Consider the following 15,166-nt stretch of genomic DNA (forward strand, 5'->3'; position numbering starts at 1 on the left):
AGTTCTCAATCCTCAATTCTCGATTAAAGATTCCCCATTTTTTTTGCAAGCCTCAATCCTCGATTTCCTCGTTTATTCTCGATAATGATAATACTAATAATATCTCTTGCCCGCGTTCCACTTCCTGGTCGTTCCCGTTCCACTTCCCATTCTTAAACTAGCTCAGACTAACGAACTAGAGTGGATCGAGAGTCGAGTCATAGAGTCATTGCCACGGTTGAGTCGATTACAGTTCCTCAATCATCAATCCTCGGTAATGAATAATACTAATAACACTGCGCCTGGACCAATAAATTATACCGGCCGAGAAATTGGCTGAGAAAGTATCATGGAAAAGATTTCCTTTCTCAATTAATTTCTTGTTTATGAAAAGTTTTACATATCATACATAAGATAGAAATTTTATGCGAATTATTTTCTCTCCCAGTTACTGTATGTAATTATCCTGCGAAAGATATTTAGTGAGACTAATTTCCCTTTTCGACGACAAAAGAAACTATTTCTCAGTTATAACTAGGGAACCCCTGCGGGGCTCAATGTACGTAGTAGTACATATTTGTTCCTTCTTCACATGGGAGATAATTGATAACTGCCACTTCTTTAGCCTCTTAGGGAGTACGCCTGAATCAATTAACTTCCGAATCGCATCAGTAAAGACAGCCTTCTGGTACTGTTCATCGTCTCTTGCAATTCGTATTACAAGCACTGCGAGGTTAGGTAATACCAAGCAGCGCAAAATATCTTTGTTCCACAGGTCCTATTGGCGAATTCAGCTCATTCGTTACCAAAGGAATGGGTGACATACTGGAGTAGTAATCGAGCACCTAAAGTCGATGGACAATTCATCTATACTTGGGCAATTTTGAAGATAACAATCAATAATGTTACCAATGTAACCTCCTTCCTCTTGTAGTTCTAATTTTCGTAACATACTTAATTTCAGCATGTTATCTGCAAAGCAATGCACTGAATGCCTGCTGCTTGGTCCTCCCACAACAGTGAGTGTAATGAGGTTATTTTTCCAGTGTTTGATGAATGCATGTACATTCACCAACAATCCTTTGAAATGATGAAGTCGTTCGAGGGATCGTTCGAGGTTCAGGTCAGGAATGGGATCTAAGTCGAATGTGTTATATTGGAGATGCAACGATTCCAGGTTTGGATGGCGATGTAAAAACCGCGAGACATGTGTAGAGGGAGCAGACGGACTAGACGTCGAGCCCGCCATCATACGCAACGTCGCTATTCAGGTTACGACTGATACTTTCCTTTGTTTCCTTCGATCACTTTCACTTCTTATTGTTCTCTAAATTACTTACATGCTACTTATTTACAATTTGAGGTTTCACATACACGTCGCAGCCTCACGCACGATGATACATATCAATAGTTCCTATATATTTGCTACAGATGTACGGGACAGGCCCCCAGTTTACAACTTACCGAGCAATACTACTCTTTTGGACATACGACGGACACTCGCACTACATCTGGAGCCCACCCGAGTTGAACACAATTCCGCCGACACGTTCAAAGCCATCCGGCATACCAGTTCCAGTCCGAACACTGCCTGCACGAGACGGTGTTCCATCGACATCCCACCGACAGTTTCTAAACACAGGGAGACGTCAGTTCCAGTTCCCGGTGGAGGTGACACATCACAAAGAAGCAGACGTCAGACAGCCCGTTGCAGACACACCGAACGAAGCGCTTACAAGCAAGTTCACCTCTCTGGTGACCACACCCTCCTCTATATCATCTCTGTCGTCTTTATCACCATCACCACCACCTATCGTACCTACCCACATTCCATCCATGTCGACTCCACCTCCTCGCGCAGCCACGAAAGGTCCGGCATACATGCCAGCCCCAGGTTCGACGCGAGCCCCAGACAAATTCAAGGGAAACAGCTCGCAGTTACGAGACTTTCTTGAGGAGTTTGAAGGACATGCTGCCACCCAGGAGCTGACCGACGATGAGAAAGTCCGGAGTATCTTGAAGTATGTCGATGGGATGACAAGGAGTTACTGGAAGACCCTGGACAGCTATGAGGAACAAGATTGGGAGAAGATGAAGACGGAACTATTTGATGCTTACCCGGGTGCCAGGAAGGGTCACCGATACACGGTGAAAGGACTACTGAAGCTTGCTGAGAGTAATGCGCTGAACCGGATTGAAGAAGAGGCAGACCTCATTGAGTACTACCGCCAGTTCCGTATCATGTCGAGGTTATTGAAGATTGACAAGAAGGTGACGACCGATGAGATCAATCGTTACTTTTGGTACGGCATTCACAAACTCGATCGAAAGGAAATTCTGGGTCGTATTGAACTCAAGGACTCTGCATTTGACAGGACTACAGTACCTGACATGGAACGGGTCTTGAAGATGGGAAGAGAGGTCTTCAACGGCGATGTGTTGGGCATGGAAATGGATGACCCCATTGCTGACATGTTTACAAAGCCAAAGAAGAAGAAAGCGAAGGTGATCATTGCCGAGTCTAGCAGTGAGAGCGAGGAGTCCAGCGATTCTAGTTCAGAGGATGAATCAGACGAGGAGAAAGCGAAGAAGAAGACAGTGAAACAGGACGTACGCACGAAAGTGGTGGAGAAGCCGCGAACAGACAGCATCGAGGACCTTGCGAAGCAGCTCCGAGCATTGCATGTCCATGATGTCAATTACGCTGGTGTCTATGCTAAGCTCGTCGCCATTTCACCTGTTGTAGCCAGTGCCATCGCAGCACTCCCCCCGATTCCCCAGGCAGCCCAGACAGCAGCTATTCCTGCCATTCAGATGACACCTTACCCAAACCCACCTACAAACCCGGCAACGTATCCAAACTCAATCCCGACCAATGGAAATAGCTATCGACGAGGAAGTCAGCCACAGAGACAAGCCTCTGGACCACTTCCGACGGACATCCTCTGCTTCTTTTGCAAGGAGAACCACCTCATCCGTGACTGCAGCCACCTTCCTGAATACCTAAGAACGAATCGTGTAGCTCAAATCGGTCGTTGGTTCTGCTGGCCTGATAACCATCCACAAGCACGTCGTCGAATCCAGGCTGATCCTGCTATAGGTATCAAAGGGACAATCGATCGTGAAGTTTTGACCACGCCGGGTTTTTAGAGTGCCAAGCCGTTACGGGAGCGGTAACGGTGGAGGCAGAATGTGAGGATGAGGTGGAAGTGGGTTCATCGAGGGTCCGAAGGCAGGCAGTGGAGATTATTGATGTGGATGCATTGGAGGATAGTGAGGACAGCGAGGATGACGATGACAGTGAGAATGTAGATGGGGAAGACACGTGGATGGAGTCGTTAGAGTTGGAAAGGCTTGAGGAAAATGCGGGGATGGCAGTGACACGTTCGGCGGGTAAACAAAAGCAACGCGAGGAGGATATCAATGAACAATCTAAAGTGAGGGGGACTCATCAGCCTTCGGATGCGCAGGTCAATCTGCCAGGACGACTCACCGTGTCTGGAAACCAGCCAGCTTTCACATACGAATCCAAAGCAGAGGATCCACTTGCTGTGAACAAGATGTTTAAGTGAATCCTTGATGTTGTTGTTCCCGACGTGACGGTGCGAGACCTTGTCTCACTCAGTGGAGACCTACGCAAGGAATGGATGGACTATGCAAAAGTCCAACGCATTCCAAAAACCAAGGAGACGCCGGATGCCCAAACCAATATTGCAACAAGGGAGCCCCTCAAGATTGAATTTGCGACGCCATTACGAGAGATTGAAGTCGAATTGTTTGGGGGGAAGAAGGAGCTGGCATTGTTGGATGAGGGTTCCGAGATTGTGTTGGTAAGGAAGGACGTATGGGAAGAACTAGGTTTTAAAGTCAATCAGGAGCAAGAGATGATGATGCGGACTGCGGATGGAAGCACTGCACCACTGGAGGGATGCGCTGAGTACCTCGAAATTATGGTGGATGGGTTACGGACATGGGCGCATGCATTTATAGTCCCCTCAGGTCCTTTTCGAGTTCTGCTGGGTCGACCATGGCAAAAGCTGGTCCAGTTAGCGAAGGTTGAGACCGACGAGGCAGTCACAGTCACTATTCATGACCCACTAGGCCATGATGCTCCACGAGTCATTCGCACCAAGCCACGGGTTGGTCCTGATACATCGTTCACAACGGGTTTGGACACGGGGGAACGTGTTTGGAAGAAGCCAAGGTATGGGAATTCAACCGGTCCGGAACCGGCAGGCAGTTCTTCCTCTCTTGCCACACTCTTCTTCGACTTCACTTACTCACTTCACCCAACCCGCCATGTCCTCGCCTACAAGCGTGTCGCGCAAAGGGTTCAACCCATCCCGACCGTTATGCCTGACTACGCCAAAGTGATCCGAAGGTTCCCTGAAAATCCCCTTCTTTCCCTCCCGGATCTCTCTCCCAATCCGACACAATTTACACCTGGTGTTCGCCTAACGGAGGATCGATTGGAAGGACTGGGTGTGTTGACAAACAGCTTTCTCTGGCCTGAGGAACGTCTACTGATGGCAGACGTATTGAAGAAGAACGAGCTGGGGATAGCTTGGGACGAAACAGAGAAAGGACGATTTCGCGAGGACTACTTCCCTCCCCTGAAAATTCCAACAATTGCACATACACCATGGGCTGAGAAGACACTACCAATACCTCCAGGAATACGTGATAAGGTCATCCAACTTGTCCGGGAGAAGGTCGCGTCAGGACTGTATGAACCTTCGAATAGTTCGTATCGTTCGCAGTGGTTTGTGGTAGCGAAGTCAGATGGTGGCTTGCGCATTGTCCACAACCTCAAGAAACTTAACGCAATCACGGTGCGCGACTCAGGACAACCTCCCATCCTCCATCTCTTCCTCGAGCAATGTGGCGGTCATGGCATCTATTCGGGAATAGACGTTATTGCAGGTTTCGACCACGGGACACTTCACGAGGACTCAAGAGACCCCACAACCTTTGATACCCCCATTGGAACGTTCCGTCTAGCTCGCATCCCCCAAGGGTGGACTGGATCCATCCCAGTCTTCCATGGACACATTGCATTTCTGCTGCAGGATGAGACCGAGATCTCTCCGAATTTCGTGGACGACTTACCGGTTCTGGGACCAAGAACTCGATATGAGAAGCCAGCGGGAGGATACGAGGTGCTGGAGGAAAACCCGGGTATTCGTCGTTTCGTTTGGGAGCATGCCACCGACCTCAACCGCATCCTTCATCGACTCAAACACGCAGGCATTACCGTTTCTGCAAAGAAACTCAAGGTTGCAGTCCCGGAGCTCAAAATCGTAGGAACGGTCTGTACCTACGAAGGTCGACTCCCCGACAACAGCAAGATTGTGAAAATCCAGTCATGGCCAGCTTGCGAGTCCGTTACCGAAGTCAGAGGGTTCCTCGGGACTGCGGGAGTGCTTCGGGTTTGGATCCGGGACTTTGCAAGGATCACTCGCTCGCTTGTGAATCTGACGAAGAAGGATGCAACATTCGTTTGGCTACCAGAACACCAACAGGCTATGAGCACCATCAAGGAGGTCGTTTCGAAATGTGATGCCTTGGTCACTATCGACTACCTTTCTCCTCTTCCCGTCATCTTGGCTGTCGACTCCTCATACATTGCCTGTGGTATCATTCTCTCACAAGACAACAAGGATGGTAGACGACGACCCTCTCGTTTCTGGTCTATAGCCTGGAACGAACGTGAAGCTCGCTACTCACAGGCAAAAATCGAACTCTATGGTCTTTTTCGAGCCTTTCACGCGATGAAGGTATACCTCATCGGGGTCCAAAAACTCATTGTCGAAATGGATGCCTCGTATGTCAAAGGCATGATCAACAATCCTGACATGCATCCGAACGCAGCCGTCAACCGTTGGATAGCCGCCATACAACTTTTCGACTTCGACCTCAAACACATACCTGGGAAGGAATTCGTGGGTCCAGATGGGATTTCAATGCGACGAAGGACAGTCGATGAAGGAGATGAACTAGAGGGAGCTGCTGAGGAATGGGTAGATGAAATTCTGAGTGCTGGTGTATGGATAGCAGGAGCTTGGGACAAGGAGGACAAGTTTGGTGGTATAGTCGAGTATCAAGGCACTGGAACGTCTTTGGCGTTCTGCCTGGCTGCACAAGGGGTAGCATCTGACGATGTAACGATCCCTTATAGTCAAGTAGCCCAACGACGTGACAACGAGCTTCGTACGATACAGGACTACCTCACAACCTTCACAACGCCATCCTCACTTTCCACACTACAACTCAAGCAATTCATTCAACGAGCCTCGCGATATCTTGTCAAAGCAAATCGTCTGTGGCAGCGAGAACACTCCGGTCGACATCAGCTCGTCATTCTTCCCCTTCCTGATCGACTTTCACTCCTGCAACAAGCTCATGACGATTTAGGGCACAAAGGGTTTTATTCAACACGACGTACACTAGCGGATCGTTTCTGGTGGCCTAGCCTCGATGATGATCTTCATTGGTTCCTGAAGACATGCCATGAATGTCAAGTTCGCTCAACCGAAAAAGTTGTCATCCCACCCTCCATCTCTATCCCAGCCACCCTCTTTCGTAAAGCTCACATCGACGTCATGTATATGCCCATGGTCCAAGGCTTCAAGTTTATCGTTCAAGGTCGCTGTTCGCTCTCTCGCTGGCCGGAATGGAGAATGCTGAAGAAGGAGAATGGGAAGACATTAGGACAGTTCATCTTTGAGGAGATTCTGTGTCGATGGGTAGGACTCGAGGAAATTACGACCGACAACGGCCCTTCGATTGTAGCAGCCTTGGATTGGCTTCGGGAACGGTACCACATCACTCACATCCGCATCGCTGCCTACAACTCTCAAGCAAACGGAGCTGTTGAGGTCTCGCATCGTTACATTCGCGATGGAATTGTCAAGGCCTGTGGTAGTGACATCCGACAGTGGACAAGGGTTACGCCATATGTTTTCTGGGCCGACCGTATCACAGTCCGACGGGATATTGGTTACTCCCCTTACTATGCATCACACGGCGTTGAGCCACTTCTGCCTTTCGACATCACCCAAGTGTTAAGATCATGTACACCGTGGAACCGTGCCAAGGCCACAAGGTGTCTAAATGCGGAAGACGAGTGGGACAGTAGTGAAGTTATTAACAACACCGCCGTTACGCCGTTAGTCCCCGGAGAGCGAGAGTAGAGAGGGAGGAGCTAAGTAGCAGCCAGGTCGGAGCGGCGGTATCGCCGATGACGAGGAGCGAACCAGAGGACGTCTAAGTCCTAGGGTTATAGTAGAGAGTACTCCAAGGCGTTGAGCCTGAAGACTTAGAGAAGAGTTGAGTTGAGAAGGGAGATCTAAGTTGATAATTAAACTGAGGAACTACAGTAGCGTACAAGCAGTATTTATATCTACGGAGCGGCGCAGCGGGGCGGAGCGCCAGACTAACTACTAGGAGTTATACGTGTAGTCCTGCAGGGTAAAGTAAAAGACAATAAAGAGGGACTAGAGTGAAAGGGTATGTGTAGCGAGAAAGAACAATAAGGAAGAGATTACAATAAAGGTGGATCTTCGGAATACCGAGCGGCGGAATGGAGGCCCGAGGCATGGGCTTGACACCAAGCCACATTCCTTTTACCCGAAATCACCTCGAAGCTCTCAGATGCAGACCTTATTGGACTCAGAGCCCAGCAACTCGAACGGCGAGAAGTGGATTTAGCTCAAATCCATGACAAGGTGGTACAGAGTCGTTTTAAATCAGTCGAAGCCTTCCGCCGTTACCACAAGAATGTTATCAGGGACTACAAATTCAAGGCAGGCGACCTCGTCTTAATTCTCAATAAACGTATCGAAACTGGCATCTCCAAGAAGGCACTCCCTCGTTATTTCGGCCCCATGGTCATCGTCAAACATACTTGTGGAGGAAACTATCGCTTAGCAGAACTTACGGGCGCCATCTCTCGTCTTCGATATGCAGCATTTCGCATTATTCCCTACCATTCGAGGTCAACGAAACGAATTAAGATTACGGAGTTTTTGGACAAAGAGGCATTGGATAGTATGGACAGCGAGGCAGTCGATGATTAGGTTTTCGTTCGACGCCGGTTCGAGCGAGGGCGCTCGAAATTCAAGTGAGGGGGAGATGTAGAGGGAGCAGACGGACTAGACGTTGAGCCCGCCATCATACGCAACGTCGCTATTCAGGTTACGACTGATACTTTCCTTTGTTTCCTTCGATCACTTTCACTTCTTATTGTTCTCTAAATTACTTACATGCTACTTACTTACAATTTGAGGTTTCACATACACGTCGCAGCCTCACGCACGATGATACGTATCAATAGTTCCTATATATTTGCTACAGATGTACGGGACAGGCCCCCAGTTTACAACTTACCGAGCAATACTACTCTTTTGGACATACAACGGACACTCACACTACACATGGATGTGATAACTTAATTCTTCAAGTGAAAAACTGTGCAGCACCGGGAACGTGAACAGATTGTCATTGAACAATTTTGCGAGGGTGTTTGCACGTGGTGTTCTGTCAGCGTGCCATTGTCTAACATCTTTATAGGGTGTGTTGAGGGACAAGGTGAAAGAATGCAGATTTGACAGACTGGGTAGAATTTGACAGAACATCTTGGAAATTGTATATTCTTTTGCTAAAAGAAGTCGTCAGACATGGTTGACAGGAAGTCAAAATACATATGCTAACAAGCTTGCCTCATTTTTGTATGAAAGAGAAAGGAAGGAATTAAATGGGCACTCCAACCAACTGTTAAGATCATGTACACCGTGTAACCGTGCCAGAGGCCACAAGGTGTCTAAGAGCGGGAGGTCGAGTGGGACAGTAGTGAAGTTATTAACAACACCGCTGTTACGCCGTTAGTCCCCGGAGATCAAGAGTATAGAAGGGAAGAGCTAAGTAGCAGCCAAGTCGGAGCAGCAGTGACGCCGGTGACGAGGAGCGAACCAAAGCACGTCTAAGTCCTAAGGTAGAGTAGAATGTACTTCAAGGCGTTGAGCCTGAAGACTTAGAGAAGAGCTAAGTTGGAAGGGAGATCTAAGTTGATAATTACAGTGTATTCAAAAAACCTTGTCAGTAGTGTAAAAATGAAATAAAATAAAATAAAATCGAAAAGGTACCCGAGCTTTAGCCGAGCGCCTGCTGTTAAGCTGTGAGGCTGTGAGATTCTTTTTCAACTCTCAACTGCTTCGTTCGTCGTCCTAAGTACAAGTGTCGGCAGCTGGCGTTCTGCCGCTGTCATGTATCCAAGGGTATCTAGAGGTAGTCCGCCCCCTCCGTATATCAATCCGCCTTTGTATGATCGAGGACCTTCTGCTAACGAGGTAGAACTGACTGATGCTGATGCCTCTGGAGAGTCCGACAATGAACTCAACTGGGAGGAAGAGTTCCGTCGACGTCGTGCTCCTTCGGTTGACTCATTACCTCCACCAGAAACACTTCTTTCCAGTAAGTTCTTTTCCTAGCATCTTTGACACGTATAACTGTATATCCAAAATCAGATGACTACGTCCGAACTTCGAATCATCTTCCCATGGTAAACCAAGCAGAAGCCCCCATTCCAAACCATTTGCATGAGGCTTCAGAACAACATCGACTGGGTGGAGAGATTCCGGCTGGATATTTCGGATTTTCAGATTATAATGACTGTGGAGATTCCGAAGTACATAATCTCATTGGTGAGTGTCTCAGTTCCACAAGGATACTCATTGTTATAATGTACATGTACTACCAGGAAGTCCGCAGTCAAGGTCCTCCGATCATCCTCGTTCCTATGCAAGAATCACTAATGTCAATGAGTGCTCATACGAGGCAGGTCACTGGCGTGATGAAGTTATTGCTTGGCAGACTCAAGGTTATCATTCCGAAAACTACGATGGTAAATTGGTATATTAGCGTATCTCCTCTTCTATCTCAATTCTCTTCGTTGCAGGTAATAGACAGTCCCGTGCTTTTGATCCATTATCTGGCCGTAAGTTCCACATACCCGTAACTTCAATTGCATCTATTTCTTTGCTAACCATTGCTCACCCTTGCTTCTAGGCCGCATGAACGTTGAAGTCACTGATCCTAGTAAGTTAGACATATGTTTTCCAAGCTATTGTTGATAATCATGGACCCATTTTCGCTTGCAGTGGACTCACACGCTCTGAATGTCAAAAGTAAGCCAAGCCAGTTTTTCTGTTCTTGACTCAGCTCTATTTATCATATTTTCTTCATAGGAATTGTGAATCATCGCGCTGAGAACTTGCACACCAGTACCATTAGCAGTAAGTTCATGCCCTTAATTTCACTCCATCTACTCAATGATTTCAGGGAATGGGATTGTTGATATTGATGGAGACGAGAGTGTTCTTCAACCACCGAAACCTAAACGAGGTCGCGGCCGGCCAAAGAAACCAATATCTATTCAGGAAGATGCAACAACTGTATGTGTTACCACTCCAACGTCTCCTGCTTCCGCACCCCCATGGCACTTCGAGTTGCTTCTGCATCTAACCAAACCTGATTCCGGGAAGCCAAGGAAGGGTGCCATAAAGACTCAGAAGGAACTGGAAAAGCGTGGACCTGTCAATGTGTCATCCACCGTTGACTTTGACAAATTTCTTTGAACCTGTGCAAGCATTGTGCCCACCTCATTCGCTGGTCTGTTTACTAATACATTTGAATGGCACTTTCTCAAACCCTCTACTGGGCCATGGCTCCCCATTACAACGGAAGCTGGTTTTCAGTCTATGCTGGGACAAGCGAAGCAGCAGACAGTGAAGAATTTGGTTCTGTACATAATTGTTCGTATGCGGAAGCCTGTTCAAGGACTGGTTGTTGACGAAATCGAAGATTCAGATGAAGATTCAGATGATCATATCGGTCCCATTCAGAAAAAGGTTTGTCGAACTTTGTGCAAGAGATTTTGTAATGCTTACCAGTCCGTAGGGTAAAATCGACGATGAACTTGATGTAATTGTTCAAAAGCTTCTCAATCATTACCCTCCTGGTCGTTGCAACCAACATCAAGATCTTTCGTGCTTTTACCACCGTCCTCTCAATCTTCATTTTGAACTCACTCGTGGCCGCTGTCTGGTATGGGCTTGTGATATAGTAAGCACATTGTCACAATTTACTTGAGCAAGGTCACTCATTGTGAGCCTAACCAGCGTGACAACAAGCCGGGGGTGGACTACAACCAGATTCCCTTGGCATCTCCGCTCTTTCATGCCAAACATGCCTTGAAAGCTCAACCGACAAAATCATCTGAGGTTCCTGCTGCGTCAACAGCTCTGATGGCTCCTTTGACTCCTATGCATCCTGGAGGCTTCCCGGTCATGCACAACGGTGGATATAGTCCATATGGTCAGTACCCGATGATGTCCCCAATGCAGCCTATGCAGCCAATGTACCCTTTTGGTGCTGGTGGCTATCCGTTAATGCACCCGAGTTGGCCGACTCCCATTCCAGCTGCTAGTGGATCAGGCAGATCGATTCGCTTCTCTCCTCCTCATTCCTCCCCACCACCTGGGGAAGGTTGCACTCTTCACCAGTTTTGCACAGAATACAGATTGAACGAAGAGATTGAAGCAGGGCTCGGCCGTTTGGGCTATGAACCTGGTGCATCATTATTGGGATTGTCCTCAGATGAATGGCGAGAAGCAGGGATCAAGCCTGTTCAACGTGATCTAATCCTCAAGGCACACAAAAAATACCAAAGTGGTCGAAAGGAATAAGTCTTCCATCCTCTTGCACTCATTTGCCTGTTATTACACAGTTTTAATCTATGATATCTCTGTTCCATATTTCTTGTACCTACCTATCTTCGAGTAATCATTTTATCTTTAGCATACTTGTGCCTGCACTGTGCTTTATACCATTGTCATTTATTTACAGCTATTTACATATTATATCCAGAATGCTGGAACCATCCTTTTGATTTTGTACCAGTTATTGCACCTGTAGCTTCATATAGTGCTACCTCGGGATCACCAGCATTGCGCATGAATGACCAGTTGCGCCGAATCCATGCTTTCACTAAAAAGATTTTATCCGAATATATGAACATCTCTAGTTGACAAGAACGTACTCACAACAACTGAAACTCTCCTCAATTGGGTTGAAGTCTGGTGAATAAGGTGGCAAAAAAATGAGCTTACACCCAAAAGCCTCGATTATGTCTTTGATTGCCCGTGTCTTGTGAATAGCACAGTTATCAAGGATGAGTACACTGTTATCCAAAGGAAATGGATTCATCTTGGGTAGCTGGAGATCAAATAGAGAATAAGTTTGTGCATCCCAAGGATAGCTGACAGACATACTTACTACATCATCAATAATGAAGCTAAGGAACTCCTCTCCATCCACTGATCCTGGCACTACCCGATAACGAGCTTGCCTCGTTTTTGTGTGAAAGAGAAAGGAAGGAATCTAATGGGCACTCCAACCAACCAATCTAATACACAATATGCGAGTTCACTGCTATCAAATTTATTTAATAGCAAGGGGTAGCGTTGACAAAGGTTCCGCAAAGCTTTGAGGGCTAAGTACGAAGCTTCGATCAATCAATTTGAATCGTTCTAAGGATTCGATATATTCCTTTGATCAAGGTAGATTCAGCACGCTTGGTGCTTTGGTTTGTATTGATTTGGGTATATCAAGAATTGGGGGTTTGAATCAAAGTAAATTAAAACCGAAACACACAGACCCCTACAGAGGGCTAGAACTATGTGCTGGCACAACCACACAGCGTGATTTGCCCTTAAGACCAATGACTGATCCTAAGTTCGAAGAATACCCAACAACTGGATATACTTCTCGCAGTCACAAGGAGCAGAACACGACGTTCCTATACTCACAAGTGCCGGGCCCGAATGGCTGCTAGCGAAGAGGTTTCAGTCTGGCGGGAGTGTGTCTTTCCTTTTTACGGATTAGCACTGCAACGTCGTCCCAAAATCACTTGTATTCCAGATACATCGGATCGCTATTTATACATACAGAATATAGAGTCGCATAGTACAATTAATTTAATACAATAAACGTTCGGAACCGCAAGGAAACTTCTACACTCAGTCAGATACCATTTAATTTGAATCTACATGTCCTTATTTGGTCCATATTGGTTCCAAGATTCTAGTATACCTCCAAACATAGGTAGGTACTTCAATATTCATTTAATTTAATTGTTTTTGGAGGATGACTCGAATGGTGTTCAACTGTCATTGCTGTTCAACACTTACTTCGATCGTTTGTCACCTCGTCCGGAGGCAAATCAGCTCTCCTCGATTCTAATCCTATCAATCTGATTCATCTGGATTAAACTAACTGCTTCTCTCTTTCAATAGACACCCATTGTGACTATACTCAATCAAGGGAGTTACACATAGTATTCATTTAATTGCATTCTTCAATATTTTCTACATCAGGACTCTTTGACATTCATTTGATATGTCTTCGGAGCCTCGCAGTACTTCGATCGTTCTTCTAGTCATTTTCCTCAACCATGCAACTTGATTGGTCTATTAGACTAAATCGCAGTCCTTTAGATTAATGCATGATCTTGTTCTAGAAGGAGTATTTGATAATTCCTGAGTTCTAGAAAGTCATTTCGAGTCAATCCTCGGTTCATGGTCACTTGAGTAAGTTCTTCCAAACTCCTGCCAGTGTAAGGTCCAATAAGAATACCCTTGGTATGTCATACGTGAATGGTCATCCTTCGGATGTAGTCCGAGTCTGGTATAATCCTGCTTGACAAACAGGTAGACTGCTATCCGTAGGTAGTATCGGGGATGGGTAAACTAACCAACTTGTGGTAGTATGGGTATATGGTCCCTTCAACTTATTAGACTGATTCAGTGTCGACTTTGACTGTCAATCTGGGTCTCAATTACAGTCCTCTTGATACAAATCTATACGTGAAAATGTCACAATTCACAGCATAGACGTCTAGCCAAAATTTAGGCGTGTCACCGACAAGTCTCATATCCATTGATACTCATTGCTGCCACAATACTGTACTGATCACCACGTACAAACTGTGCTGGAATGGTAGCGCGAGACCCCGAGGGTGCACGTCCATAATGCCGGTAGATTGTACGGTCATCCTTGCTTGTTTTGTCAACCACAATGATCTGACTAGCAACATAGTGAGCATTGATCTCTGCTTTCCATTCTGCACGTCGTTTATCGTCTCGTTCAGCAGCAGCTCTCCTCAACCTCTTATAGGTGATACCTGTATCCTGGATAATCTTGTGGAGGGCAGTTTTTGTTATGCCAACATTGTGTGCTACTGCAAGCCAGTCTTGTATCTCATCCAGGTATAGTTCAGGAGCTTCTTCAGCCAAAGCAACTAGGTCATGGACCATAGCACTGTTAAATGTCGAAGGGCGGCCTTGAGTATAGTTGTTCGGAGCAACAACAGATCCATGTGTATCAATGTTTTCCATCCAGCGATAGATACTTCATTCTGTAACTCCCAATAGCTCTGCTACCTCCTCAATCCCATTGTCATGGTCAAGAAGCCAAGTGGCTCGCTCCTTCAGGTCACGGCTGATATGTCGGAAGACCATCGTCGAAAGGTGCAAGGATAGGAATCTTGACAGCGGGCGCTCGGCTAAAGCTCGGGTACCTTTTCGATTTTATTTTATTTTATTTCATTTTTTACGCTACTGACAAGGTTTTTTGAATACGCTGTAAACTGAGGAACTACAGTAGCGTACAGGCAGTATTTATATCTACGGAGTGGCGCATTGGTGTGGAGTGCTAGACTAACTACTAGGAGCTATACGTGTAGTACCTGCAGGGTAAAGTAAAAGACAATAAGGAGGGACTAGAACGAAAGGGTATGTGTAGCGAGAAAGAACAATAAGGAGAGATTACAATAAAGGTGGATCTTCGGAATACCGAGCAGCGGAATGGAGCCCCGAGGCATGGACTTGACACCAACCAATCTAATACATGATATGTGAGTTCACTGTTATCAAATTTATTTAATAGCAAGGGGTAGTGTTGTTGAAGGTTCCGCAAAGCTTTTGAGAGCTAAGGAAAAGCTTCAATCAATCAATTTGAATTGTTCTAAGGATTCGGTATATTCCTTTGATTAAGGTAGATTCAGGGGGGGTTAGTTCACTAAATTCCCCAATTCCCACAATTCCCACAAATTCCTCAAATTCCTCAAAAC

The 15,166-nt window shown here is 46.4% G+C and overlaps 2 protein-coding genes across 2 annotated transcripts; one reads left to right on the top strand and one right to left on the bottom strand.

Moving 5' to 3' along the window:
• Positions 1–499: 499 nt before the first annotated feature.
• On the bottom strand, positions 500–968 carry C8R40DRAFT_1094221 (uncharacterized protein). Its single transcript, XM_046227645.1, has 2 exons — positions 605–968; positions 500–538 (listed from the first exon to the last, which is right to left on the bottom strand). The coding sequence occupies exon 1, from the start codon at positions 944–946 to the stop codon at positions 782–784; it is 165 nt and encodes a 54-aa protein (XP_046088626.1). The 5' UTR covers positions 947–968; the 3' UTR covers positions 500–538; positions 605–781.
• Positions 969–9,242: 8,274 nt separating this feature from the next.
• On the top strand, positions 9,243–11,723 carry C8R40DRAFT_1067732 (uncharacterized protein; the record flags this gene model as incomplete). The annotated part of the gene is made up of 11 exons (XM_046225936.1): positions 9,243–9,450; positions 9,504–9,680; positions 9,737–9,880; positions 9,935–9,973; positions 10,045–10,074; positions 10,137–10,163; positions 10,224–10,271; positions 10,318–10,579; positions 10,625–10,886; positions 10,936–11,100; positions 11,133–11,723. 11 exons carry the CDS (start codon positions 9,243–9,245, stop codon positions 11,721–11,723), a joined length of 1,953 nt encoding a protein of 650 aa, XP_046088627.1.
• Between the last annotated feature and the right edge of the window lie 3,443 nt (positions 11,724–15,166).

The sequence above is a fragment of the Lentinula edodes genome, assembly GCF_021015755.1.
Source record: "Lentinula edodes strain Le(Bin) 0899 ss11 chromosome Unknown C8R40scaffold_9, whole genome shotgun sequence".
Taxonomy (NCBI): Eukaryota; Fungi; Basidiomycota; class Agaricomycetes; order Agaricales; family Omphalotaceae; genus Lentinula; species Lentinula edodes.

Bases quoted from the DNA above. Each gene is read 5' to 3' on its own strand.
- C8R40DRAFT_1094221 (XM_046227645.1), bottom strand. From the start codon at position 946: ATGCTGAAATTAAGTATGTTACGAAAATTAGAACTACAAGAGGAAGGA.